General features: G+C 38.9%; 2 protein-coding genes and 1 non-coding gene across 8 annotated transcripts in view; 2 read left to right on the top strand and 1 right to left on the bottom strand.

The window, feature by feature from the left end:
• Positions 1–27,191, top strand: part of DCTD (dCMP deaminase) — a 500,232-nt gene that overhangs the window by 108,970 nt on the left and 364,071 nt on the right. The window lies entirely within an intron of this gene.
• The window catches only part of WWC2 (WW and C2 domain containing 2), a 218,253-nt gene that overhangs the window by 30,956 nt on the left and 160,106 nt on the right, over positions 1–27,191 (bottom strand). For 3 of the 6 annotated variants that reach the window (XM_078002451.1, XM_028848907.2, XM_078002450.1), the window contains 11 exons: positions 26,672–26,761; positions 24,478–25,097; positions 20,911–21,040; positions 20,256–20,336; positions 20,073–20,159; positions 16,539–16,731; positions 14,402–14,563; positions 7,543–7,667; positions 5,401–5,683; positions 3,965–4,129; positions 2,295–2,387 (listed from right to left, as the gene is read on the bottom strand). In XM_078002451.1, the coding sequence (XP_077858577.1) occupies positions 2,295–2,387; positions 3,965–4,129; positions 5,401–5,683; positions 7,543–7,667; positions 14,402–14,563; positions 16,539–16,731; positions 20,073–20,159; positions 20,256–20,336; positions 20,911–21,040; positions 24,478–25,097; positions 26,672–26,761 (2,029 nt within the window). The remainder of the gene's footprint in view (positions 1–2,294; positions 2,388–3,964; positions 4,130–5,400; positions 5,684–7,542; positions 7,668–14,401; positions 14,564–16,538; positions 16,732–20,072; positions 20,160–20,255; positions 20,337–20,910; positions 21,041–24,477; positions 25,098–26,671; positions 26,762–27,191) is intronic. The other 3 variants (XM_078002452.1, XM_078002449.1, XM_015139578.3) reach the window with 1 other exon arrangement.
• LOC114678593 (small nucleolar RNA U13) lies at positions 11,060–11,163 on the top strand. The gene has a single exon (XR_003730027.1). It is a non-coding gene; the product is annotated as a small nucleolar RNA U13 (small nucleolar RNA).

The raw sequence follows: 27,191 nt of genomic DNA, 5'->3' as shown, positions 1-27,191 counted from the left end.
GAGGGACTCAAATTTGACAAGTATTTTAGTCTGAAGATCTGGAATAATGGTAGTGCTCATGCCAGGCAGAAGGGAGGGGCCTGTCTGTCCCTATTCTGATTTCAGAGCCTTAGCCCAAGTCAGAATCACTCTTACTGTGTCCTCCTGTTCTTCCTCCACATCCAGTACATATTGCATGGTCTTGTGTAACATTCTTATTTTTAGGTTCCCTTTATTCAACCTCTACCCTCTCCTCTCTACAAATGCATTACTCAGTAAGAATCATCTAGACACACATCATCTTTGACTGTATTACTCACTGTTCAGAATCAGAAATCTTTCCTAGCTGTCATGCACACAGAGCCTAAGGACTCCATATACAAGAGTCTGCTGGTAAATGTTTAATAACTGGCTCTCTCTAGGAGAGAAGAAAGCACTGATTTGCAGGGTTTGCCAGTTTCTATGTGGCAAATACTCCTACCATCACCATTTTCAAGCTATGACTGTGATGTGCCACTGTCACTCCGATTTAACTGGCAAGAGAAGAGCACAACTGACTCTCGTGAGCCAGCATGAGGAGGGTGCAGCACACCACTGCCGGTGGGTACCCCTCTAACCTCATCACTCACACACTTGGCGCTTTGCTCTTCTATTCAGGCGAATCTTTTACTCATCTTTGCAGATACTTTTGTCCTCATACACCTCTATACCTTGCTCATGCTGTAATTCTTAAAGCAGAATACCATTCCTCACTTGTTCCTATCAAACCATATCTGTCTACTTTTAAAAACCATTTAAAACCATCTTCTACACACGCTTCAGGATTAACCTTTGTCTGTGTCAAGTAGTCCTGATCACTAAGTTTATCAGTAACCCAACCGTTTCTCAGCTCCTTGATTCATAAACACTTTTGGTTAATATTTATCTGAAGAGTGAAACTATCCCTGAGAGTATGTGCTGCTTAAGAAGACAAGTGACTTAGAAAGGAGTTGAGAAGACTTTTCACACAAGATGATAAAAATTTGGGTGCTTTTAAAGCATAAAGTTTGGTAATCTGAAAAATCGACATCTCAGAATTTCCTGAAAATCATGACTGCTGAATAAATGCCAGCACATCTCATCTGCCTCTAGAAAAATGAAATATGCTTTTACACCTTTCAAGTAACTAGGAAGTTAAACCAGGGGCACCCACTGCTGCCTGGCCAGGCATCTCTCACTCTGCACATGGTGGCATGAGACCAGAGTGGCCCTGGTGATGACAATGCTTCTGATTTATCCTCCCCGCCTTCATGCCTGATCCTCCTATCCACAGTGCCAAAGCTGTTAGCAGAACCTGACAATCCTCATGTCCTGTGTGTCCCTGCTCCAGTATCATTTTATGCCACCTACTCACAGCATCCAGTATCCATCACACCCCCACCCAGCCCCAAAGCTACCATTTTCTTCTTGAAATTTTATTCAAGTGTCGAGACCCCCCACCCCTGGCCAACTGAGTCTTTCTGACTCTCTCAATTAGATGGGCTCATTCCCTATCGTACCCGGCACAGCTGTGACAGTCCTGTGTGTGCTGCGTCCTCCTCTAGACCATGGACTCCTGAGGGTGCGAGCTCTTCGCCATCGACAGAGCTCAGCACATGTGGTGGTCTGTACTCACCAAACCACACATTTTAAGCCAAAATGATCACAGTAAACAAATATTTTCCTTTAGTATTTCAGCTGTTGGCAAGTAAACAGGCATTTCTGAACTACCTCAACAGTCCAACCTGTTAATTCACTTATTCTCTTAGACTTATCCTTAAAGCTCATGCAGAGACTCATGACCTCCAGGAAAATGCCACCTGAGCTGCCCACCCACATTAGTGTGAACTTTCTAAAGATATCTGTTTAAGCAAGTAACGAAAACTGTGTGTTCCTCCTTTACCAGCGTGTGTGTCCTTCAGAAAAGGTACCAGGTCTTACACCCCTTCCCACAATCGCTCAAGACCTGGACATGGTATGCAGTGTCATCAGAAATGTGTTCTACCATTGTCTGATACCCCTGCAGGCTCAGCAGGCCCCTTTTCCAGAGATACTGAAACTGCATTTCCAGTCTTAACCATCACAGGTTCCACACCAATGATGAATAAATGCCCTCACAACCCCACATCTCCACAGCAGCCATGGCATCTGCGTCTCTGTGCATCCCAGTGGCTGCATTCAGTAGGCCAAGTGCATGGAGCACTGACATTCATTTCGTAGTTCTGGAGTTTGTGCTGCACAAGTCACAGTTCTGGACTGGTCCAGGGACAGTGGGATGTGACTGAGGGAATACATACCCTTTTGACCCTCAAACTGCGGCGTTCGGTGGAGTTTCTCACGAACAGTGATTTTTTAGCCAGGGTTGAACTGTCACTGTCACTCCGATTTAACTGGCAACAAAAGATTTAAAAAAAAAATCACTGCATATCAAACAGAGTGCAAGCAGAAGTTTGGGATTGAGACGTTTACCAAGTAAAGCAGGTAGCGATAGTTAAGAGTTTATTTTTTTAAGACAATCCCCTCAAATAAGTTTTTCCTGTTCTGTTTCGTTAAATAACTTCATTTTCTTAAATTATTTATTTATGTATTTTTTTTTTGAGACAGAGTCTCACTCTGTCACCCAGGCTGGAGTGCAGTGGCATGATCTCGGCTCACTGTAACCTCTGCCACCCAGGTTCACACAATTCTCCTGCCTCAGCCTCCCTAGTAACTGGGATTACAGGCGCATGCCACCATGCCCAGCTAATTTTTGTATTTTTAGTAGGGATGGGGTTTCACCATGTTGGCCAGGCTGGTCTCGAACTTCTGACCTCAGGTGATTCGCTCCCCTCAGGCTCCCAAAGTGTTGGGATTACAGTCATGAGCCACCATGCCTGGAAATAATTTAAATAGCTGCCTTTTGGTAGTGGCTATCAAAAATCATATGTTTAAGCTACTTATATATATTTTTTAAATAAAATTATCCTTTGTATTTTTAGCTAATACATGGTATTTGTTTCTTTAAAGAAAGGTCTGCACAAAGCACTGAGCTCAAGGTCAGAGCTGAGACAGTCTGTGCTATCTAGAATGCTCTCAGCCCAGATAGCCCATGCCCACTGTCTCCTCTGCTTCAAATCTTTACTGAAATGCAGCCTGCTCTGAATCCTGCGTATTACCCCCAACCCCCTGCACTACTGTTGTCCATGGCATTGATCCCCTTCCAAGATACTTCACAGCTTGTTCATCATATTTACTGCTTGTGGTCTGGCTCGATTCACAGGAACGTAAACTCTACAATGGCAGGGCTCTGAGTCTCTTGTTTCTAAATGAATCCCAAGTATCTAGGAAAGTGCTTAAAAGCAGGTGCTTAATAAAAACGTGTTGAACTGAATGAATAAATTTAGAATTTAAAAAGGATTTCTAACCCAGTTTATAATATTATGTCTGTCTTACTAGATAAATCAGAAATACTTCTAGAAGCAGAATTTGACAAATTGATACAAATCTCATAATTTTCTTCACAGAACTATGGATGTGATCAGTGTTTATAAGCATTATTAAAAGAGGATTTTTGCTCTAAAATGCAATTCACAATTCTCAGTTCAACAAGACTAACATGGTTTGAAGGACACAAGATATAGAATAGAAATATACAGACCACATATATCTCAAAAAACCACTTTATGTTTCTAAATACAGACTGAAGTCCAAATAACGTATGAATACTTGGCACTCCGATCCTTAAACTTTGCTTACTTGCCAAATAAATCACATTGCAACCAAGGAGACATTAAATTTGACGGCAAAACAAACAAACTGAAAAGGAACATAAGCATGTGATATTCTACATCTATTTTATGGCATTTCTAGCATTTGTAGTTGTCATGTGAAGACTCCCAGTGCATAGTCTTCTCCTTTGCAGGCCATTCCCTACCAGCAGGGAAGAAGCTGCAGTCCCAGAGCCTCGCCGCGAGCGCCGCCACCTTACCCTGCAGATGTACTGGCTCCGCTCTCCGGGAGAAAAGGTCTGTGAGCGCACTATCACGCTGCTCCTCACAAAGGGATGCTGTCTAGAGCTCAGGCTGCTGCGCTCTTTGGGGCGAACTGCCATATTGTCACTAGCGGCTTCATCAGTGTTTGTCTCTTTGTCAACCTATAAGAGAAGTTAACAGCTTGTCAGGAGCTGAAAGATGTGTAAACATTATGCTCCTTTCTTCTAAGAAAGAAAAAATATCTAATGTTACAACAGAGACTCATGGAGCACTATGGCCACTCCTAAGAGAAAGGCTTTGCATTACAGACTATAGTACTTCTGAAGTACTTCTGGGTTGAATTTCTCTTCAGTTTTCTACCAAGAGTGGCTTTCTGCTAAGTTCTTAGGAAGTTCTGCACAGCGGGCAGTGTGAGTTCTTGGGAAGTTCTGCACGGCAGGCACTGTGGTATCTGTCCAACAAGCACCATAAATAGAGGTGCTGCCTCCACAAGGTCGAACATTAGAATGAAGGTTTAGATTTAAAATGATTTTATAAAGAATCCTATTTGGGTATATATCATCATTAAACTTTATTCAACTTTCTGATTACACTGTTTTCCAAATAAATGATAAAGATAATTAAATATAAGAAAATGAAATATACCACCAACTTGTAGGTTTAAATAGAATATGCAATTATACATGTATAAACATAATTGTTGTGAAGCTGAGTTGTATTTTTACTGGATCTTTAGAAATGGAACAAAAATAAAACTTAAGTAAAAATGGAAGTTTCTCAAAATACAAACTCAGTAGGCACAGGCAGATGTCTGTTTTTTATCTTATAGGTATAATTTGATTCCAAACCTGCCTCTTGATGAAAGTTTGCTCCTTTGAGAAAGGAAGTTCTTAGGGCATAATATTATTTTCTCAGGAATACAAAATTATAATTTTCTAAACTCTATTACTAATATCCCCAGTGTGTGGGCATCCTCAAAGCTTGAAAATATTTTCCCCATATGGGGTTGAGAGTCTCAATACATCTCTCACTTAACTAGCAAAGTTACTTGTTTAATAACTTGGCTGGCACTTGTGCCTAAACTAAGTCACCTGTCACCTTTCCAATCAGGGCATCGCCTAACCAAAATGAACTTTAAATGTTTACTTCATGTTTGAAATGGAAATAAAGCTTGCTACATATACGGAACTTGACACAAGACACCCTGTTATTATCCAAGGAATTCAGAAAATACTTTTAATATTCACAGAGTATTTATAGAGATTTAAAGTAGCTAGAACTATTTCTCTTCTTATATATTCTCCAAATATAAGTGGAGAATATTTTGGGCCCATTTTAAAACTTTAAAGCATTTATGATGCTTCTCAGAGCCTGTTCCCACACACGCCTTTCACGATCAGCTTTCGGCACAAAATCCTGACACGGAACTTACACCTAAGGAGACAGGCACGCATCTCCCTAGTCCACATGGCGCCTGTGAGGCATCAGTTTTAAGACGGAACAGTGGAATAGTCACCAGTGTTGGTGTTCCAGTAGGTGGCTGACTTCTGAGGTCTTTGGCACAGTTGTTTTCTTTCCTGTTCCTGTCTTCGTTCACCTCAGGCACACTAGGGCATGAACTTAAATCTTCTGTACAGTTACTGTCCTCTGGCAATTTAACTTCAGCCTCTTTTTCAGCCACAATTTCGTTAGAGGCCTCTCTCAGCATTGTTAGCCTATGGTAAAACAAAACAAAAAAAAACACACTTTTGGTAGGCAGGCATGCTCCATGAACACGCAGCCTGGGCATGCTAAGTTGTTATCTGGGAAACGAACAGACTCACATATAATGAGCCAAGCCATTTCTTTGGCTGGGTTTTTTAACTAAATGTCTCATAAAAAATAAAATCCTCACTTCACCCTCTAGTAACCTGTAGCAAAATCACCATAATGTGGTATTAAAAAGTTAAACTCATGAAATTTAACCTAATTTCTAGATATTAAAATAGACATATTCTGAAAATTACATATAGAGTTTAATGTTTGTTAGCATTTAAAAATATTGACACTCACTACAAAATAACTTGGTATTCGTTGTTCATTTATTGTACAATTAATCATATAATAGAATGGAGTCACTCTCAGCTAAGAGTGAATAAATAAGTAAGGATTTTAAATACTCATTTTATTGAGTGTGCTCACGGTCTAGCAGGGAGAATCCTATGTTAAGGAAGTTTTTCTTCTAAACTAGCAGAAGACTCATTTTTAACAAAAGCCCTGGCACGGGCTGAAGTGGCATTTTAAGTGGTGTAAGTGGTGCTCCAGAAGATAAATACCGCTTATATGGAATATATAAAGCAGGAGTACTAGGATGGTTTAGAACATCTCATACTCTGTTGAGTTTCATGTTCTCCGAATGCAAACATTCTTTCCATTGATAACTAAATGTTCAGCTTTAATTTGTCTGGTGACATAACGACAAACTGGCACAGACTAGTTAATAAATGTCTAGCCATGAAGTGAACATAAGGGGAACCATTAATGACTACTATGAGTTATAAATTTCTTTGTTTACATAGTAAGTGTACTGTTTGGAAATATGTGTGAAACAAATTGTATTTTACATATATGAGAATTACTATTTAAAGATACTATAATGAACCTTATAATCACTCTCATATATTCATATTTATTTGTTTTGCAGAGCTGTGACTTTTATTCACTATGAAGGACTTTTGATAAAGACAAAGTATATCTATATCTTTTTACATCACAGTAGAAAGCTATTCCTTCCAAATGTCCATGACTGCGTTATTTATGATATACCTTGTCACTCTTAAGTTTCTAAAAAGTTTTCTATATACACACATACAAATGCATGCTATATATGTATACGCACATGTGTTAACAGTAGTTCAACTGAACATAACAGTCTAAACAACTATATATCAAAAATTAACTCAAACGATTTTACATATATATTTAATGAGTGAAATATTCACTCAAATTTGTTTTAAGAGAAAACAGTACAATCCAGGAAGGATAGCTCTTTATATATATATGAACCTGGACAAAAACTGTAATAACTTCCCTCTCTGCCCCCCTTTTTAAAGGATTGGGTATGGATAAAGGGAAGGACACAGAAAAAGAAGGTAAGAGTGGTAACAAACAGAGAAATGAGTACTCAGAAGTTGTTTTTTAAATACCTGCTTTGTCTTCCTAGAGCCTAAATGGTACTTACAGGTAGTTAAAAGAAAAATAGAGTCACTTTTAAAATTATAACTCTACAATAAGCTACCATATCTATCAAAATCAAGTTTAGACTTAAAAAAAAAAAAGCTCAGAAAATAGTGTTTTAAAATTACTCGAAACAAGAACAAAGAATCTGGCTAATGTTTTAACTTTGCCCACAATCTTGCCGTTACTTCCTTAACTCTCTAATGACCAAGGACAGACTTTTCCTAGCATAGCTTCCTGAAGGTGCAGTGCATTCCATAATTCTGGAATAAACCATGAGCCTACAAAGGTTTCATTGTAAGATGTGTAAACACATCATCTTTGAGTTCCCAATAGCAAAAGGAAATAACTGTTTAACCAGTCTCCATCTGGACCCCTTTGCTCTTCTTGTCCTGATTCTTCTTCTTCTTCTTCTTGTGCTAATTCTTGTTCCACAGCTAACAACTCAGCTGATGTTCTTGCAAGTAAGGCTGACACTGCATCCTGGAGAATGGAAAGCATATGGCAATTAACATCATATCCTTGAAGAAATGATTTAAAAACTCATCAGAGGTGAATTTACACTACTATCTGTAAAGAAGATTCAACTCTCCTGCTGAAAACAAATATGAAAGCTGAATAAAATAGAACCCCAAACAAGCAAAACCTCTCAGCTGTTTTAAAGCAATGAAAAGCAACAAAGGCAATCAGGACTAGAGGGCCAAGATCCCAGGCAGAACAGAAATATAATAAGGTGAGCCATTGTCACTCTTTTCCCTTAGGGTATTTGTCAATTCTAGTGGTGAGGTACACAGGCTAAACAGACTGTGGCTGCCTAGAACAGTGACAATGTCAGTAGGATGGGAAGACTAAAATTGAGTTCAGGACTACCAAGGCAGTCAACTCACAAGAGGTTAGAGAAAATGAACTGTAAAGTGAGCTCAATATTCTGCATGATATTCCTGTCATGGCATTGGCCATTCTTAAGCTGCCTATATGCAGAACAAGAAGCTGAGAAACAAAGCAAAAAAACAGCTGCTATCAGGTTAAAATAGTAAGCAGATATTTCCATTGTGCCATACAGTCTTATGAAGAGCAAAACCGGAATTCAGGTCCCCACATAATTCAGGTAAGCTACCCATATTGTCATTTGCCTTTCAGAAGAATATAAAATCCTCTCTGGAGGAAGATATCAGTCAGTTATCCTCATACGTAATATCCAGTATTTCATTAGGACCTAAAGAGTGAAAGTCAAGAGAAACGATAGCCAAATAAGGCAGACCCACAGATGATCCATACACTACAGGCACTGAGAAAAACATTTAAGTTTTTATGAATAATATGCTCAAAAAATTGAATGAAATGATAAAGAATTTCAGTGGTATAAACAAAAAGAAAATCACATTAGCATATCAGAGTGAAACTGCTGGAGAATCTTACAAGCAGTAAAAGAAATAATGCTATATGACCCAACCATTAAGTCATCCTCCAAAAGCTCCACGGAATCAATGGAAGCTAGATGACAATAAAATGATATTTTTAACATGTTCAAAGAAATAACTGCAGACCTAGAATTCTGAATATGCAGCAAAAAAACCATCCTTCACAAATGAAGTTGAAATAGATACTAACAGGTCTATAGTAAAAGAAATATTAAAGGGAATTCTTTGAGCAGAAGCAAAATGTCTCAAATGGAAGCACAATAATGCAGAAGGAAATAAAATATAACAAAAGGTAAAAATGTGAGGAAATCTGAATGAATACTAATTGTCAATGAAACAATAATAATATCTTGTGAGATTCAAAATATATGACAATAATAGCAGAGAAGGAGGAAAGGGTATAAAATGGAGTTAAAGTCTTTGAAAATCTTTGCATTGTCTGGGAAAAAGTAAAGGAATTGATTTATGGTAGTTTTTAATAAGTTAAAAACTCATGCTATAATCTCCAGAGAAACTGCAAAAAATAAAAGACTGTAGATCTAGTAGACGGAAAAATGAAAATTTAAAAATAATTAATTCAAAACAAGGAAAGAAAAAGAATAAAGATGGAATTAAAAGAAAACAAATAGGAAGATAATAGGATCAAATCCAAATATATCAATAATAGCATTAAAAGTAAGTGAGCTAAATATTTCAATTAAAAGATGAAGATTTTAAGACTGGATAATAAATCAAAACCAACTACATATTGCTTATAAGTAGAATACTTTAAATACAGTATTTCAGAAAGGTTGAAAGTAAAAGGATGAAAAAAGATCAACCATGCAAACACTAACCCAAGAAGGCTGATATGTAGCTTTACTAACACCAGACAAAGTAGATTTTAAAACAAGAGGTATTGCTAGAGATAAAAAGGAACACTTCATAATGATAAAAGGTTCAGTTGAACAGAAAGATGCAATGCAATGCTAAAGGTAAATGCTAAATTTACTTTACCTAATAACAGACTCAAAAAGCAATACTTACACGTCTAAATAGACTGAAGTACAGAGATAGAATTTGTAAACAAAAACTTACACACACAAAAAAGTACAGGACTGGATGGCTTCACCTGTGAATTCTATGAAACATTTACAGAAGAATTAATACAAATTATTCTCAAACTCTTCCAAAAGGTAGAATGCTTTCTAATTCATACTATGAGGCCAGAATTAGCCTGATAAAAACCAAAGCTATCACAAGAAAACTATGAATACAGACACAAAAATCCTCAATGGAATATTAGCAAACTGAGTCAAACAACATACAAAGGATCTACACTATGACCAAGTGAGATTTATCCTAGGAATGCAGGGTTGGTTTACCACTTGAAAATCAATTAATACATTATATCAATTGAATAAAGAACAAAAACCACATGACCATCTCAAGAGATGCAACAAAGGCATTTTACAAATCCAACAGCCTTTAATGATGAAAAGCAGTCAACAAACTTGGAAAAGAAGATCTTTTCCTCATTCTGATAAAGGACATCTATGAAAAAGCCATGGCCAAATTCATACTTAATGGTGAAAGGCTGAAAGCTTTTCCACTAAGATCAGGACCAAGACAAGGATGTCTGCTCTTACTACTTCTTTCAATATTGTTTGGGAAGTTCTAGGCAGGGCAAATAGGCAAAAAAAAAAAAAAAAAAAAAAAAAAGAGAGAGAGAAGAAAAGAAATAAAAGGCATATGACTGGAAAGGAAGAAGTAAAATCACCTCTATTTGCAAACAATATGATCTTATAGAAAATCTAATGGAATCCACTAAAAAAACTATTAGAATTAATAAATGAGTTCAGTAAGGTTGCAGGATACAAGACAAATAAAATCAACTGTGCAACAATTAAAAATGCAACTGAGTAAACAGTTCCACAGTGGCTGGGGAGAGTAGGGAGGGTGAGGAGGAAAAGGGAAAGGTTATTCAACGGGAATATCAAGTTACATTTAGAGAGGCAGAATAAGTTCTGCTGTTCTAATGTCCAGTAAGGTGACTGTAATTAACAACATTGTATTATATACTTCAAAACAGCTACAAGAAAGGATTTTGAATGGTCTCATCACAAAGAAATGATAAAAGTTTCAGGTGATGGATTTGTTAATTTACCCTGATTTGATCATTACATAATGAATACATGTACTGAAACATCACACTCTTTCAGTGGGTCCTCAAACTTTGTTTTAAATGATTAAAACATTTACATGATAAAATATCTGATATAATTTATTGATTATCAAGTGTTAAACCAACCTTGCATTCCTAGGACAAATCTCACTTGGTCATGTATAGATCTTTTTTATGCTGTTGTATGGGGCCATGATGAACAAAACTTTTAAAGGCCTGGTTCCATTCACAGTAGCATCAGAAAGAATAAAATACTTAGAAATAAATTTAACAAAAGAAGTCGCACACTGATCATTTTGTAGTTCCTAAGTGTGATGATTAGGTTTTCATGCTCATGTGTGACATATGCCTCCTTCAAATCTCATTAGGACATCAGCACATTACCCATCTGACATAAAAATAAAAAAGAAAAATGAAAGAAATGCAAACTTTGACTCTGAAAACTATGAAATATTATTGAAAGAAATTAAAGACCTAAATAAATGGAAATATATCCTATGTTCATGGATCAGAAGACTTAGAACTGTTATGATGACAGTATCTTCCAAACTGACCTACAGGTCCAATTCTACCCCTATGAAAATCCTGGCTATCTTTTTTTGCAGAAATTAGTAAACTGATACTAAAACTCTTATGGAAATGCAAGGGACTCTGAATAGCCAAAATAATCTTTAAAAAGAAAAACAAAGTTGGAAGATCCACACTTCCTGATCTCAAAATGACTACAAAGCTATAGTAATCAAGGAAGTGTGGTACTAGCTTAAGTACAGACATACGGATTAATGAACAGGATTGAGAGTCCAGAAATATAAACCCTCACACTTGATTTTCAACAAGGGTGCCAAGATAATTCAAGGGGAAAGAACAGTTTTTGCAATAAATGGTGCTGCGACAACTGCATATCCACATACAAAAAGATGAAACTGGATCCACATTAACAACTCAAATGAATCAGAGACCTAAATAGAGGACTTTAAAACTCTTAGAAAAAGACCCAGGGGTAAATCTTTGTGGTATTAGTTTAGGCAAAGCAGTCTTAATTATGATATCAAAAGTACAAGGATTTTTAAAAAATTGATAAACTGGACTTTTAGGAAAATTAAAAACTTTTGTGCCGTAAATAAAACCATCAACAAAGTGAGAAGACAATCCACAGAATGAGAGAAAATATCTGCAAATCATTTATCTGATAAGGGGTTTGTATCAAGAATAGGTAAGGAACTCTTATAACTCAATAATAAAAAGATAAACAGACTGGACGTGGTGGCTCACGTCTGTAATCCCAGCACTTTGGGAGGCGAGGTGGGCAGATCACCTGAGGTCGGGAGTTCAAGACCAGCCTGACCAACATGGAGAAACCCTATCTCTACTAAAAATACAAAATTAGCTGGGCATGGTGGTGCATGCCTGTGATCCCAGCTAATCCCAGCTACTCGGGAGGCTGAGGAAGGAGAATAACTTGAACCTCGGAGGGGGTGGTTGTGGTTAGCCGAGATTGTGCCATTGTACTCCAGCCTGGGCGATAAGAACAAAACTCCATCTCAAAAGAAAATAACAATAAATTAAAAATAAATAAATAAACAATACCTTTTAAAAATAGACAAAGATTCTGAAGAGACATTTCTCAAAAAAAAAAAAAGATATACTAATGGCCAATAAGCCTATGATGCTCACCGTCATTAGTCATTAGGGAAATGTCAATCAAAGCCACAGTAAAACACCACTTCACACCCACAAGAATGGCCAGAATCAGAAAGACAGATAACACATGGCAAGGGAGAAAGTGGAAACCTCATACACTGCTAGTGGGAATGCAAAATGGTGCCAACACCTAGGAGCAGTTTGGCCATTCCTCAAAATATTATACACAGAGTGACTATACAACCCAACAATTCTACTCACATGTACATACCCAGGAGAAATGAAAACATACGTCCACAAAAACACTTGTATACAAGTGTTCATAGCTGCATTTTTCATAATAGCCAAAAAGTGGAAACAACCCAAATGCCCATCAGCTGATGGACAGATAAAATGTGGTACATCCACAATAAAATATTATGTGTGAATAAAAAGGAATAAAATACTAATACTGCAACACCATGGAGGTACCTTGAAAATATTATGCTAAGTGAAAGATGACACAAGAGAACAAATATTGTATTATTCCATTTACATGAAATGTCCAGAAGAAGCAAATTCAGAGACAGGGATTAGTGGTTGCCTTGTAGCAGAGATTAGTGGTTGCCTTGGGGGAAAGAGGTTAGGGAGAACTGGGAGTCTCTGCTCATGCACACAGGGCTTCTTTGGTGATGATGTCAATGTTCTAATATTAGACTGTAATGTTGGTTGCATGCACAACTCTGTGAATATCCTAAAAACCACTGAATTGGGTGCTTCAAATGGATAAACTGTCACACTTTAAATGGGTGAAATGTATGACATATGAATTTTATTGTAATAAAGCTATTTTTAAGAACTTACATAAAGTGTGACCATTATAAAAGCATTCTTAAGGATAAAAACTCCATTTTGCCATCTTGTATGCGTTGTTTAGTGTCTACCACAAGCCTGGGCATGTGATCTAAGATGTACCATGATGTTTGTTTCCCTTTCACCCCCACTACAGTGCCTACTATAGTGTCTCACACACAGTAGATGATCAATAAAACACTGTTGTTTAATTATCTGACTTTTGCTTAGGAAATGCCTTCCTCATAATCTAAAATAAACTTGAATTCAGTAACAATATCCACAAATGCCAAATTCGTGATGAACGGCCTCACAAAAGGACCCTTTTTAAGTTTTTTTGAAGTACTGTATTGAAGTATGGTTGCTCGCTACAACCCACCCCCCATTTTTTTGAGACAGGGTCTCTTTCTGTCTTCCAGGCTGGAGTACAGTGGCGTGATCATGGCTCACTCCAGCTTCAACTTCCGAGGGTCAATCGATCCACCCACCTCACCTTCCCCAGGAGCTAGGACTTCAGGCGTGCACCACTGCACCCAGCTAATTTTTTTGTTATTTTTGTAGAGACGGGATCTCGCCATGTTGCCCATGCTGGTCTTGAACTCCTGAGCAATTCACCTGTCTCAGCCTCCCAAAGTGCTGGGATTACAGGCCTGAGCCACCATGTCTGGTCCTTACAAAAGTATTTAATAGAAAATATTTATGGCTATTGATGTTACAAATGAAAAGCTAACACACTGTTTTGGCTTAATAATTTCAAATTTGCAAAATATAAAAGTGCCAAATGTATAACCTGACAGTGGAATCAAACAATGTGAACACGATGCATGGAAAGTATATATTTAAATTAAAAGGTTTTTTCCATGATCACTTAAAACCAGTGAAGCCTCTATGTCAAAGTTTATTTTTATAAGGAAGTGTGAGCAGAAAAGAGTGCTCCTTTTACAAACCATATTTGAAACAAAGCCAAAGCTGGAAATTAACTTTCTTTTTTTATAGGAAGCTGGGAAAAACAAAGTTGTGAAAGGAGAAAAGGAAGGATAGTGAAAGTGATAAAAGCATGTTTTTTTTCACTGGTCTCGTAGCATTCCATATTTCATATTACTTTCATATTATGTATGTATTTCACATTACTTTCATATTATTCTCTAATTTTGACTCACCAAGTCTATAGAATCTCCTAACGGCTGGTTTGGTTGAAATACAGAGTCCTCATTTTCTTCATTCTTTTTGCAAGGCATTTGCTTGGAAGGAAGCAAGTTATACCACAGAGTGAAAACCTCACTGGAAAAGGGTAAATCTGCCAGGCTGATCTGAGTTCCAGCCTATGTAAGTGAAAGAAAACAAAGAAAAAAAATAAAGAGGAGAGAAAATAAAATGTTTAAGTTAGTATTTGTTCTGATAAAGATTATTGAATGAGCTTGTTTTAGGGTAAAAAAAAAATGCAATTCTCCTGACATAAAGCATTGCTGGATTTTTTAAAACATGGGGATATGTTATATTTTCAGCTGTGACTAAATAATAACCCCCCACCTAAAAGTTAATCCTGGGATTAGTTTGTGAGATACCATTTTGCAAAGACCTAATGACTAAGCATGCCCTTTATGTAAATGTGAAATTATTATTATTATTTTTGAGATACAGTCTTGCTCTGCCTCCCAGGCTGGAGTGCAGTGATGCGATCTCAGCTCACTGCAACCTCCACCTCCTGGGTTCAAGCGATTCTCCTCCCTCAGCCTCCTGAGTAGCTGGGATTACAGGCGCATGCCACGACACCCAGCTAATTTTTGTATTTTTAGTACAGACAGGGTTTCACCATGTTGGCCAGGCTGGTCTCGAACTCCTGACCTCAGGTGATCTGCCTGCCTCAGCCTCTGAAAGTGCCAGGATTACAGGCATGAACCACCGCGCCCGGCCTCATAGTACTTCTTATAATATGCTGTAAAGGTGACTTGATTATTACTCACCAACAACCCATTATCCACTGAAAAAAAAATAAAAACTCTACTTTGGTTCTTGAATAAGACATCAGATAGCAACAGTTTTCTCTAGATACATAAGTTAGTAGAATGGCAAAAAAAGTAAAGGATAAAGGCTTTCATATTCCACCAAATCACACAGAGACAAAATCTAAATTAAATTACACTCTTCTTTAAGGCTATCAATTAACACGTTTATGAACTTTGTTGGAGCCTCTGACATCTATTATACTAAATATGACATCTATGATACTAAAGCCTTTCTGATAGCCTAACAAGTCTGTTATCTTTGCTTCTTTCTAACTTCATTGTCAGATAATATTATCAGACATTTTTCTCAAGAAAACAAGAAGAAAAATTAAGAAGAAACCTACTCCTCTTAAACTTTGTTCATCATGAAACATGTGTGTTTCTGTGCTTCCCACTGTACTGCAGAGAAAAGCTCAACTGGAGACTCACATTGTTTTCTGAACACATGGGCACGTCTCTAGATGCCTGCATTTGAACACTTATGTAACTTTACTGGGATGTAATGGTTTTCTGAACACATGGGCACATCTCCAGATGCCTGCATTTGAACGCTTATGTAACTTTACTGGGACGTAATGGTTTTCTGGTTATTATGCACAGCAGCGTGTTAAACTCACAATTAGTTAAGTGTGAAGTCTTCTGCTGTAGCATTTAAATATCGTATTGCTCTAAACAGTAACACCACATCTTCCCAAAAGCTCCAATACTGTGGTGGGGGAGAGTGAGGTGAATAAGGGTACTATATAGTATTCAGTGGTCTTGCTGAATTTTAATTTGTAACAGTGAATTATGTGGGGATGTCATTTTGATATCTGGCTTTATCGTTTATAGTTGTGTGACCGTAAAATATATTACCTCTCAAACAGCTCCTTATCTGAAAATAGGGGATAATCATCCATTTCATAACCAATCTTTCATCGGGTTGTCATGAGGATTAAATGAGATAATATACACACAGCACTCACACAAAGCTTGACATTGGCACTGGGAGTGGTAAGCACACTCCATGAGTGATAGCTGTCACAAAAGTAAAGTTCTTCTGTGGTTAAAAGCTAGAAATAGAAAGCAGCTTTTATAGAAAATCACAATTTATAAGCAGTTTTTAAAGGTCTGGAATAAGAGAATAAACAGAAACCACTATTTCAGAAAAAAATGAAAAAACACTAGATGTTTCCCAAGATGTTGGGCAGGTCTGTAGTGATTCCTAGGGCTGGCAAAATAGCAACTACTATATTCTCAGACCATCCAATCGTAAATGTTATTTGATAATGGGAATTATGAAGAATCCTACCAGGCATTCTTCCCTTCGGTGTTGACTGACACAGCAAAGATCTACTCTCAGTGTCTTCTGTTGTAAAGCTGTTTGGGAAATGGCGACTCTGAACACATCATTGAATAAAATGGATTCTGTGGGCGGATGAACTTTTGTGCGAAACAGACAGCTGACATCAGTTGAGGAAGGAAGAACGGCAACCCTAAAATATCTGCAAAGAACAAGAATAAAACGGATTTCATAGGTACTTTAATTTTACCAGATTCACAGCTATCATTTGAAATTATCTGCAAAGCAAGAAAATGAGGGATCATGGAGTTCATGATCAATCTAAAGTGTTGCTGCTATCACGGGTCCGTGCTCAGCTGCATAGATGCTCTGTTCTGAACCCACCCAAGCTGACTACGCCCCTGAGCATGCAACGGCCCAGCCTCCACTCACCACGAGACTGCAGCAAAGGCACATGATAGGAAAGTGAAGAGGAAGAAAATCCACAGGGCAGACGAATTTAACGTCCCACCTGCCCCATGTACAGCCAATTCCAAAATAAGTTATTTCTGAGCCTGGGAAGGTAGGAACACACTAAGTAGATACTGGTGACTTTATCCCACAGAATCCTCATCCTGAGTATTAAACAAGAGATGCTGATGATCACTTCCCAGGAATGGAATACATTATCCTACTAGAGAAAAAGAAAGGCTAAGTAGCATATTGTTAAGAAAATTTAAAACAGATGAAATAACAGTTCAAAAATATCACTGTCTAGCATCTCCAAAGTCTGAGATACGACAAACTGTTTTAAGAGTCTCTTGCCTTGCAAAATTCAGAGGAAGAGTTACAGAAAAACAATAACTTCTAATACTACTTTAAAGTGACTTTTCTGAGCACACATTATATGAGGACCCACAATTCTTAGAAACAGCGTGAGGTAACTTCCTTTAAATCCCAGAAAGAGAATACCGCTAAGTCTATCCCTCCACCACCATTTCCAGGCTTGTCTAATCTGTATTCTAAAACATGTCTTTCTCCATTAGAAAAACTGTAATTCAAATGCAGAACTGAGTAATGTCATATTATTTTGTATTTCATATCAATACTAATTATGGAGATTCCACATTGAAGACCTAGTGGGCCTGAGGCCCACTGCTGTTGATTAAAGAGCCTTAATAAGACACAGCTCACTGTCCCTGGGAGGCTGAAGATTCAGCAGAAGAAAATCTTTCCTCTGCTTTCGTGGAAAAGTAATAAAGAAGGAGTGTATTAGAGTGGCAATGGAGGGAAGGGATCTTCTGTTTCTCCAGCCATCACACCAGCGAAGCCTTCCGTACCAGCGGCCTAACCACTTAAGTGATTTAAAAATGTTTCCACATTTTAAAAGTGAGATTTTACACAGTTAAGAGCCAAATATACAAGGGAAAGAAGGTAAGGGTATGCTCTCTCTCATTCTGTTGTGGGGGTGGGCGTGTGGGGGGGCATATCTCTACAACCTGGAGTCCAGCAAGCGACTCACAAAAATACCGTGGCTGTTGTCAGCCAGAGGAAGCATAAACTCTGTCTGTCACAATTAATAATCAAAAAATTAACTTTTGAAGTTGGGGAAGAAAAGAACAATTTTAAGACTATCTCATACTAGCTGTCACGTTTAGCAGTGTCATTATTTACGCCAAGGCTTTTACATATGGGTTTAAGGAAAGATTGCTATACGTGTCAGGAAGGTTCGCACCAACTAAACGCGTGCCTGCACACCAGCTGGGGAGCCGAAGAGCAAATGTCTGCTCGTTGGCTGGGCTGAGTATTTCACTGGTCCTACACCACACGGGTATCACCATGCCTCCAGAAGGGACTTGGTGACACCCTATGAGGTAAGTGAGAATGGCTGTGATGGGTTTAGTTGAAGGAGAGCATATTGTAGGTGTGCCCTTACGGTGAGTGTAAAGAAGGTGTGTGTTCTTGGGGTGTTCTGTAGTTTTCTCCTGAAGTTGTGCATTGTTTCTCACTGTTTATTGTTTCAATCTCTGGTAGACTTGTCTTCTCCGTGATCTGCTTTACTGAAAGGCCATCAATGGCATGCTCCAACATCACAAGTTATTTACCGGTAGGGAGAAGTCACAGATTATATCAAGCCAGTCTTCCTGGACACTGCTGACTGGTGTTTCTCATCTCAGGCCTGGGAAGCAGGCTGTCTGTGTTGATCTAGGCACTTCTACGTGATGCCTGCTCTCCTCACTGATCTCACTAATGATGTGGACAGCCCACGCCTTGATTCAGGAAGTTCTCTAAGCTCAACTCTCTTCCTAGAATCCTATCCTACCTCCAATTTTGATGCTTGTCAACACATTAAAATCTACTATCTCACCTGGGCTCGGTGGCTCACACCCGTAATCCCAGCACTTTGGGAGGCCAAAATGGGAGAGCCCAAGGAGTTCAAGACCAGCCTGGGCAACCCAGTGAGACCCCATCTTTACAAAAAAAAAAAGAAAGAAATCTACTATCTCTATTCTTCTGTTGTTGAGTACATAATCTCTACCTAGTTCTTTTTCTCTTAGATCCAGTTTCTTCTTTCTGATGATTATTGGAATGTTAGGAGGTGAATTTACAAGTAACTCTGTAGGAAAAACATGAAGGACTCTTAAATTTATTCTATTAAAAGTCCTATCACTAAGGAATATACTCTATCATTAAGGAAAACATTCACCTGGCTGGGTATAGAGTCTTGGGGATCATCCCTCAACAGCTCTTTTTAAATTTCCAAAGCCTTACAATGCATATTCAAAATATTATTAAAATCCACTTCTTACAGGAAGTTTCAATGCAGAGTGGACATGTATATTCTGGATTCTATGTCTGACGTGCTAAGTCGAAATCTGGATTCTTCCTGGTACTGTCCAGCCATGAGCCCTTCAGAGTCCCTGAAACTCTGATGTCAGAAAATGTTAATGGTGGCGTCTAAGACTTCCAGACTTATCTGTCATAAGATTTTTAGGCTTATCTGTCAGGAAACAGTCTCTAAGCAATGGACTGTGTAGAATTATGTCATCAATTTGTTGGGATTCTTGGTTTGATGAAATGAAATAACTTAAGAACTCACTGGTCACAGGGAAGTAAATGCTTGATGATGAAAACATACATGTACCATGACAAAATGTTTGACTGGCCATGTTGTACTGATACATTAAATTTAATCACTACATTTTAATGTAAAAGATTAGAAAATTCCTTAAACAACAGTAGTAACAATTACACAATAACAAAAGTTTTACTCCTATTTCAATCAAATTCCAAAACAGCATAAAATAGTATTTCTGGTTGCAAAAAAAAGATTAAAAGTCTTGGCTTCTACTGTTAAAAAGAATCAGTTGAATAAGAATTAAAACTCAATAAGTCTTCCTCACATTTTCCTTTTTATCTTTGTCTGCCATTCATTCAGACATGATCAGCCCCGTTATGTCTTTTCCATATCTTCATTTTGATGAACTGCATGATTACAGTGTAAAATTCTCTTACATGGAAATTTTTAAGTTCCTCAATTTGATCTTCACTGATTTTACTTACACTTTTGAAGTATGAGGTATCAAGAAGGCATGAAGGTTTCGGAGCTGTGCTATAATCACCATGAAACTTGAACTTTTTGCATTGTATCTGTCAAAAGAGAGGCTAAATGAAGTCAGGAATCACCACAGGCCGCTTGCCCCGCACAGATGTCAGAACTGCTCCTTTCCCACACACGTTCCTTACCTGAGTCCTATCTGAACCTGGGCGGTCTCCACAATGGCTACGTCCTCTTCACTGTATGTGACATCTTCAATTTCACTAGGCCTATATGGACAGGGAGTAGATGAACAGTTAATTAATGGGGTTACTAATTGTTATGGTTACAGTTTGCCACTTAGCGTTCTGAATGAAAATCCGAATTAACAGCACTCCTATGCCCTCCCAGTGGAACGGATCCCAGTGAAAGCTTACTGTTTTAGAGGCTCTTTTCAAGAAGAGTTCGCCTCTGGGCTTTAGGGCAAAGCCTCTCTGATGACTACTTTCCTTATTACTAGAAATATACCACACCCTAGAGACATTCCAGGCTTTCAGAAATACACATGAGAAGCTTCATGTGCCAAACAGAGTCTGGTGAATTCTTCCAATATTCCCATTAAAATCAAGGTTTTTAAATTTTAAAGAGTGTCATTTGCCTCTGGGTACACCAATCTGTTGATCATTTCCATGGCTAAGTCATTTTTGATATACTGAAATTTTCAGCCACATCACTTCTTTAACGGCTAAAGTCCTTACTAAGCCAAAGAGTGGACTAATGGTAGCAGTCCATTTACAGCATATAACCCACACCCACGGCGAAGGAGATTTGCTGGAGCTACAAGCACCCCTGCTGAATCCTTACTGTTTCACAAAAGCTTCATAGACCCCACTGTCTCCAGCCACAGACTCATCAGATACAGCAGCCGACACACAAGTGGTTTTCTCCCCAAGCAAGTGGATCACTCTTCTTTTTGGTAATGATTTTTCCACATCTATGGAGGGGAGGGTGAGAGCTCTAATCAGAATGTCTTATGTGGAAAAGTTAAGCATTAAATACATACAGTTTGGTCATGAGCAATCCAAAATAAGATATCCTTCTGGGAGTCAAGGATATTAATATTCAAATCTACAGATGCAAACAATTCAAGGCACTATGACTTATAAGATTCCTGGGACGCCAGTTATTTCAGTCATTACTTGGAAGAGAATATGGTTTTTCTTTGTCCTGAAATATTTTAAGGGAAGGGATGAATTACACAAATTCTCATTGGTCCTTAGTCTCTTTCTTTCAAGCATTCACTGTAGTTTTCATATATTCAGGAATAGGAAATGATCTATGTCCCTCAAGGTGACATTTCTATCACAGAGAGCTTCTAGCTACTCAATGGATAAGTTTCCACCTCCTTTGCTCTCCCCTTCTCCCCACATGCCATATTCTACATCTCCTGTGCTACTATTCTAACAGAAATTAAGAAAAAATGTCTTTGACTTACAGGAACTCCTCACCAGCCAACACCATGAAAAAACGTTTTGTGCTACTGAATCTTTAGCACCAATGGTCACTTAACTTTTATCTTAACTCATATTCATACACCAGCATCCTGCAGTGAGCAAGGAGCATTCATTTAAGGCTGTGCTCTGTACTGTAATGAGCTGCAAGCCTGTGGTGCTCTTTCATCCTCTAGTGAGGGAGAGAGAGCGCAGGGATCTGTATTGCTATGCATTTCGGCCCCCTTCTGAGTCGTGACTTTCCATCTTGTTAAGATGTTTAAGTTTTAAGGCTTCAGATTACAGGATTGATTGCTGCATTTTCCCTTTTATTTCTGGCAGTGGGAATGCTTTTTCCTTGATGATGAAGTGCCTTCTCTCTGCCCACCCCCCTTTGTGAGGGGTGAAGGTGATGACATGATTTATTGATTACCCCCAGGAATAACCATAGCAGCCTGAAATTGACTTTGACAATGACAGTGACTGACTGTGGAAGGCCTTCGTAGTTATCCCAACGTGGTTGGTGTCATGCAGCAGGGATTGGCACTGGAGAGCAAAGTTTACATAAAAGGGACTTGACTTTACCTGCCTAAGCCTCTAGAGCACTGAGGGAGATGACAAACGTCCCTGATAGGGAACCACCACCCCCACATGCAGGGCAGATGTCCCCTGAAAAAAAGTGCTGGTAACCTGAAGATAATTCATCTTTCTTTTTTTTTTGAGACAAGGTCTCACTCCTGTCGCCTAGGCTGGAGTGCAGTGGTGCAATCTCAGCTTGTTGCAGCCTTGACATCCTCCTGCCTCAGCCTCCTGGGACCACAGGTGTCCACCATCATGCCCAGCTAATTTGTGAGAATTAGTCTTTACGGTTAAATGCATGCTGTCACTTGTTTTTGGACATGCAACTGAATATTATCTGCAATCAAAGTTCTTGGATGTATTTTCTCTTAGGGTAACTTTTTAACAGCAGTTTTCTAATATATGCATTTAAAAAGTTAAAAACTGTTTCACAAAAGATTCAGAGATACCTGTCTCCAGCCACAAACTTTTCAGACACAGCAAGACCCAAGTGTCAGGAAAAAGGCATGGGCCAACCAGAGACATTCGCAAGACAGGACTCCCAGACCTCAGGATTACTGGGTGGGTGACAGACTTTAGGCAACTTTTCCCCTCATCACTCTCTCCCCTCTTCTCCAGCATCCAGCCTCACTTACTGCCCCTCCAAACTGACTGAACATTAGAAGTGGTCAGTAGATACCACTCCAAATACAGGAAGAGCAAAACTAGCTTGAAGGGTCAAGAGATGTAAGTTCAAAGCACAGGATGGAACACGGGCACAGAGAACATTTCACTTTCTTCTCTTTCTTCTTCTCATAGCTTTCCATAGTTTATGGTAAGAATTGTGTTTAGCCAGAGTTTATTACTTATCATCATCACTGTCACAGAGTACTAATAATTATCATGAACTGTGTGCTGAGTGCCAGACATGGTTAGGTGCTTCACATGTATCACCGCATTAATCCTTCAGCCTGACACAAGGATTACTGTAGCAACCCCATTTTGCAGATAAGGAACCACAATCCTGAGAGACTAGGTAGTGTGCTTACCCAAACATGTTGGTGACTAAAGTGTGAGTGGAGGCTTGGCTGGTTCCAGGAGTGGTATGCACCCCCTAACACACACACACACACACACACACACACACACAACCATACTCCTTCCCAGAAGCAGTGGTGAAGGCCCCACACGGCTTTCTGTTTCTTTGGGGCCATTACGTATGCACCATTCCCCTGGTTATTTTCTTTGTGGTTATTTCTATAACCTGTTACTTGTAGCTTTGACATCTGCCCAGGAGGGGGCGCACAAACCACACAGATGTCTCATGGGCCCTCCCTCTGCCCCAGGCCACTGGCAGGGCACAGCACTTGGGTCTTCAGTATTTGAAACCACAGAAACACGGTGGATTTGTCAATGTCTTTACACATCTGAATTGGCCAATCGATTACTTAGAATTCTTAGGACCATACATACAAATAAAAATGCTTCTAGGAACAGGAAAAGAGCACTTCTAAAGAGCCCTGCCCTCTTTCGTCAGTAAAACATGTAGCTATGAACAGGACTCCTCTAGACTAGCACGGGGGCTTTTATTTCACATTCTGTCTCAAGCTAGCTCTGGAACAGATCCTCCTCCTCAGACCAACAGTGATCATCTGCCAACAAGAGTACCATCTTGTGCTCTTTACAATCACATCTAACATATTCAAAGTTCCTGCCTTGCAAAGGAAAACAAACAAACAAAACATTATATTTTTCCTGTTTCTGTCTTTTTGAATACAAATGCAGGCCTAAGAACTCCAATCTCTAGTAATCTCTTCCCGGGGCTGCAACAGTTCACCTGGCCAGAAGGTGGCAGGGTAATACCATACACTGCAACCTGCTGCTCCAAATTAACTTTTGCCAGAAAAGGAGAGTCTGGCTTGAAACAAAAACTGTATTTATATAGAATTCCCTCAACAATCTAAACACTGAACCTTGGTACTAATTAGCTAGTATGTTAATTGCCTTGGTTTTAATCTGTTTTAGGCCAACTTTTAAAAGACAATCCTCTTTGCCTTGCTATTTCAGAACCGGAATCTATTTGGAAATATGAAATGGGTTCACAAAATACGTTCCTCGTCAGCTACCACACACAGAGTGTCTCTGGACAACTGAACAGGTACTAAATGATTAAGTCTATTAAATAGGGAAGGTGATTTTTATTTGATAATGAAAAATATCTAGGTATATAAGTAAAAACTCCTTCTTAAATGAAGCCAAAACAATTACTCAAAAGAAAGAGAAGGGGAATCATACCCTTTTGTTTATATGGAAAAATAACCCTCCAATCATCCTCCTTAAAATCACCAAGAGGGAATACATGAAAGCAAAGGGCTGCATTTACCTGCAGTTCCTTCATATAATGGCTCACCAGCACATTCATTAAGGTCTTTATCCTCTGAAAGAGACTGGGAGGCTCCTCCTGAATCAGAATCCAGCAAAATCTGATTTTCGACAAGGCCGATATCTGCAAAATGGCTACTCAATTCACAGTCTTCAAAGTCAGCAGAGAACTGATGGAGAGGGGCATCACGAGAAGACAAGGGAAACGTGCCTTCCAAAACCAAGGGAGAGCCTGGAGGAGACAAGGAGGAAAGGGAGGACCTCGAGGACAGGGAGGCCACAGACTTGGGGCCCTCAGCCAGCGGAGGAGTGTGGCCTGTTGCTGCAGCTGCCACCCCACAGAGTCCACTCTGGCCAGGCTGGCTGGGGGACTTGACCACCTCGTTTTCATGGATGGTGGTAATGGGTCCGGAAGGAATGTAACCACTTTTCTCTTGCAGAAGGAAGTCCAGTTTATACTGATAATCCACATCTATCTGATCACTTTGACTGCTGTAATAGAGGTCAGTGGAACTGAGGGAGTTGAGTGACCCTCTGCTGGAGGTGTTCAGAGAGCCCCGACTTGATGCCAGGGAACCCAGGCTGCTCCCAGATGACACGGACAGGGTGCTGGCAGAGAGGCTGAAAGATGAAAAGCACACACCATAAAATCTGCTACAAAATGGAAAACCTATCACAATCCCTACTGGCTCCTTCAGATCTGCAGAGGGCAGAAACCTGTTAAGAATGGAATCAATGGCCAGGGACAGAGGAAATCCCTATCACGGCCACGTGTCAGTTAACAACCAGGTCGAGTTCTGAGAAATGCATGTTAGGTGATTTCATCACTGTGCAAACATCACAGAGTGTACTTACGCAAACCGAGACGGTACAGCCCACTGCACACCCAAGCTATAGGGTGTAGCCTATTGATTCCAGGCTGTGTGTGCAAACATCACAGAGTGTACTTACACAAACCGAGACGGTACAGCCCACTGTACACCCAAGCTATATGGTGTAGCCTATTGATTCCAGGCTGTGTGTGCAAACATCACAGAGTGTACTTACACAAACCTAGATGGTACAGCCCACTGCACACTCAAGCTATATGGTGTAGCCTATTGCTCCCAGGCTGTGTGTGCAAACATCACAGAGTGTACTTACACAAACCTAGATGGTACAGCCCATTGCACACCCAACCTATAGGGTGTAGCCTACTGATTCCAGGCTGTGTGTGCAAACATCACAGAGTGTACTTACACAAACCTAGACGGTACAGCCCACTGCACACCCAAGCTATAGGGCGTAGCCTATTGCTCCCAGGCTATGAACATGCACAGTAGTTGCTGTTCTGAATACTGTAGGCAATTATAACACAATGGTAGTATTTGTGTGTCTAAACATAGCTAAACTAGAAAAAGCACGGTAAAAATACAGTATTATAATCTTATGGGACCACCATCATATATGCAGTTTGTCCTTGACAAACAGTCATCATGTGGCACATAACTGTATACCATGTCTATGCTTCTTCACTAACCTTTTCAGCCTTGCTCTCCAAATACTCTTTAAGTAGCTAGTAGTAGTATTAAACATTATCCTCCTTTTGCAAAAATAAAAAGAATCAAATACTTGCTGATAAGTTTATTTGCACAGACATCTAGAAGCCACTTTGTGATTAAAAAATATTGAAAGAAAAAAAGAGAAACAGGGCAAAAACATTAATGTAGATTTTTATTTTTTTTTTAAAAAAAAGCTTTTTATTTTTAGAGAAAAGAAGGCAAGCTAATAAAAAGAAAGAAGTCACACAAAAGACCCTTGGTTTCGCTCATCTTTCCTCTTTGTGTGTCAATGTGAGGAGTGAATTTTTTTTTCATCAATATAAGGAAATCTATGGCTATTTGAAGGCAAAACTCCCCCGTTTTCCCTTTTTAAAAAATGGGGCAATGGGAAAAATGTGTTATTTTCCTAAGTGTATTGACAGCTAAAACATATCTTCTTTCTATAACATATTTCAAATGTATTCCAAATATGACACTGGGTTCATGAAAAAGAAAATGTGACTTTAAATCTGATCACTCAAATATTAACTGTACTAGTATAATGATTTTATTTACTTTTAAGTAGTTGGAAATAAAGTGAAAAGTAATCAGAGATGAACAAGAATATGCCTGAATGTATTCAAAGTTTTCCCCTCAGAAATCTGATAAGCTCACCTTTTAAGTTGTGAATGCAAATAAGTAGTTAATCTAGTAGTTTCTTCAAGTTTCTGTAACAGCTCTTTCCTTCTCTCTTCCAATCTCAATCTAGGAAGAAAAAAATTATTTTCAAATGATTATAACAAAATATGAAAACTGAAAGAAAAGAAAGATTCTTATTGTACAAGCATTACAGATCGCAAGGGGAAAATGTGAATGGGCTCCACAGGCAGAAGACAGGACACTCAGCAAGGAGTGTCAGAGGCAGAGCTGCACACAGCCAAGCTGAAGAATGGGGAGAGAGCATCATGCCCAATCACCAATGTCACTGAGAATTTAAAATTGCTGGTAGTCTAGAATCTTTTTAAATGGGTAAATAACATGGTCCTTTGAGTTGGGGAAGAAGATTGAGGAGGAAACAACCATGAAAACAAAAAAACTAAACAAAGACTAAGAATCCTGACACAGATCTGTGACTTGGGAACCCTTTCCTAAAACATTTCACAGCAATAGTAAAGGTCACCCTAAATACCGAATT

The sequence above is a fragment of the Macaca mulatta genome, chromosome 5 (assembly GCF_049350105.2).
Source record: "Macaca mulatta isolate MMU2019108-1 chromosome 5, T2T-MMU8v2.0, whole genome shotgun sequence".
Lineage (NCBI taxonomy): Eukaryota > Metazoa > Chordata > Mammalia > Primates > Cercopithecidae > Macaca > Macaca mulatta.
This window is presented reverse-complemented; position numbering and strand designations above follow the sequence as displayed.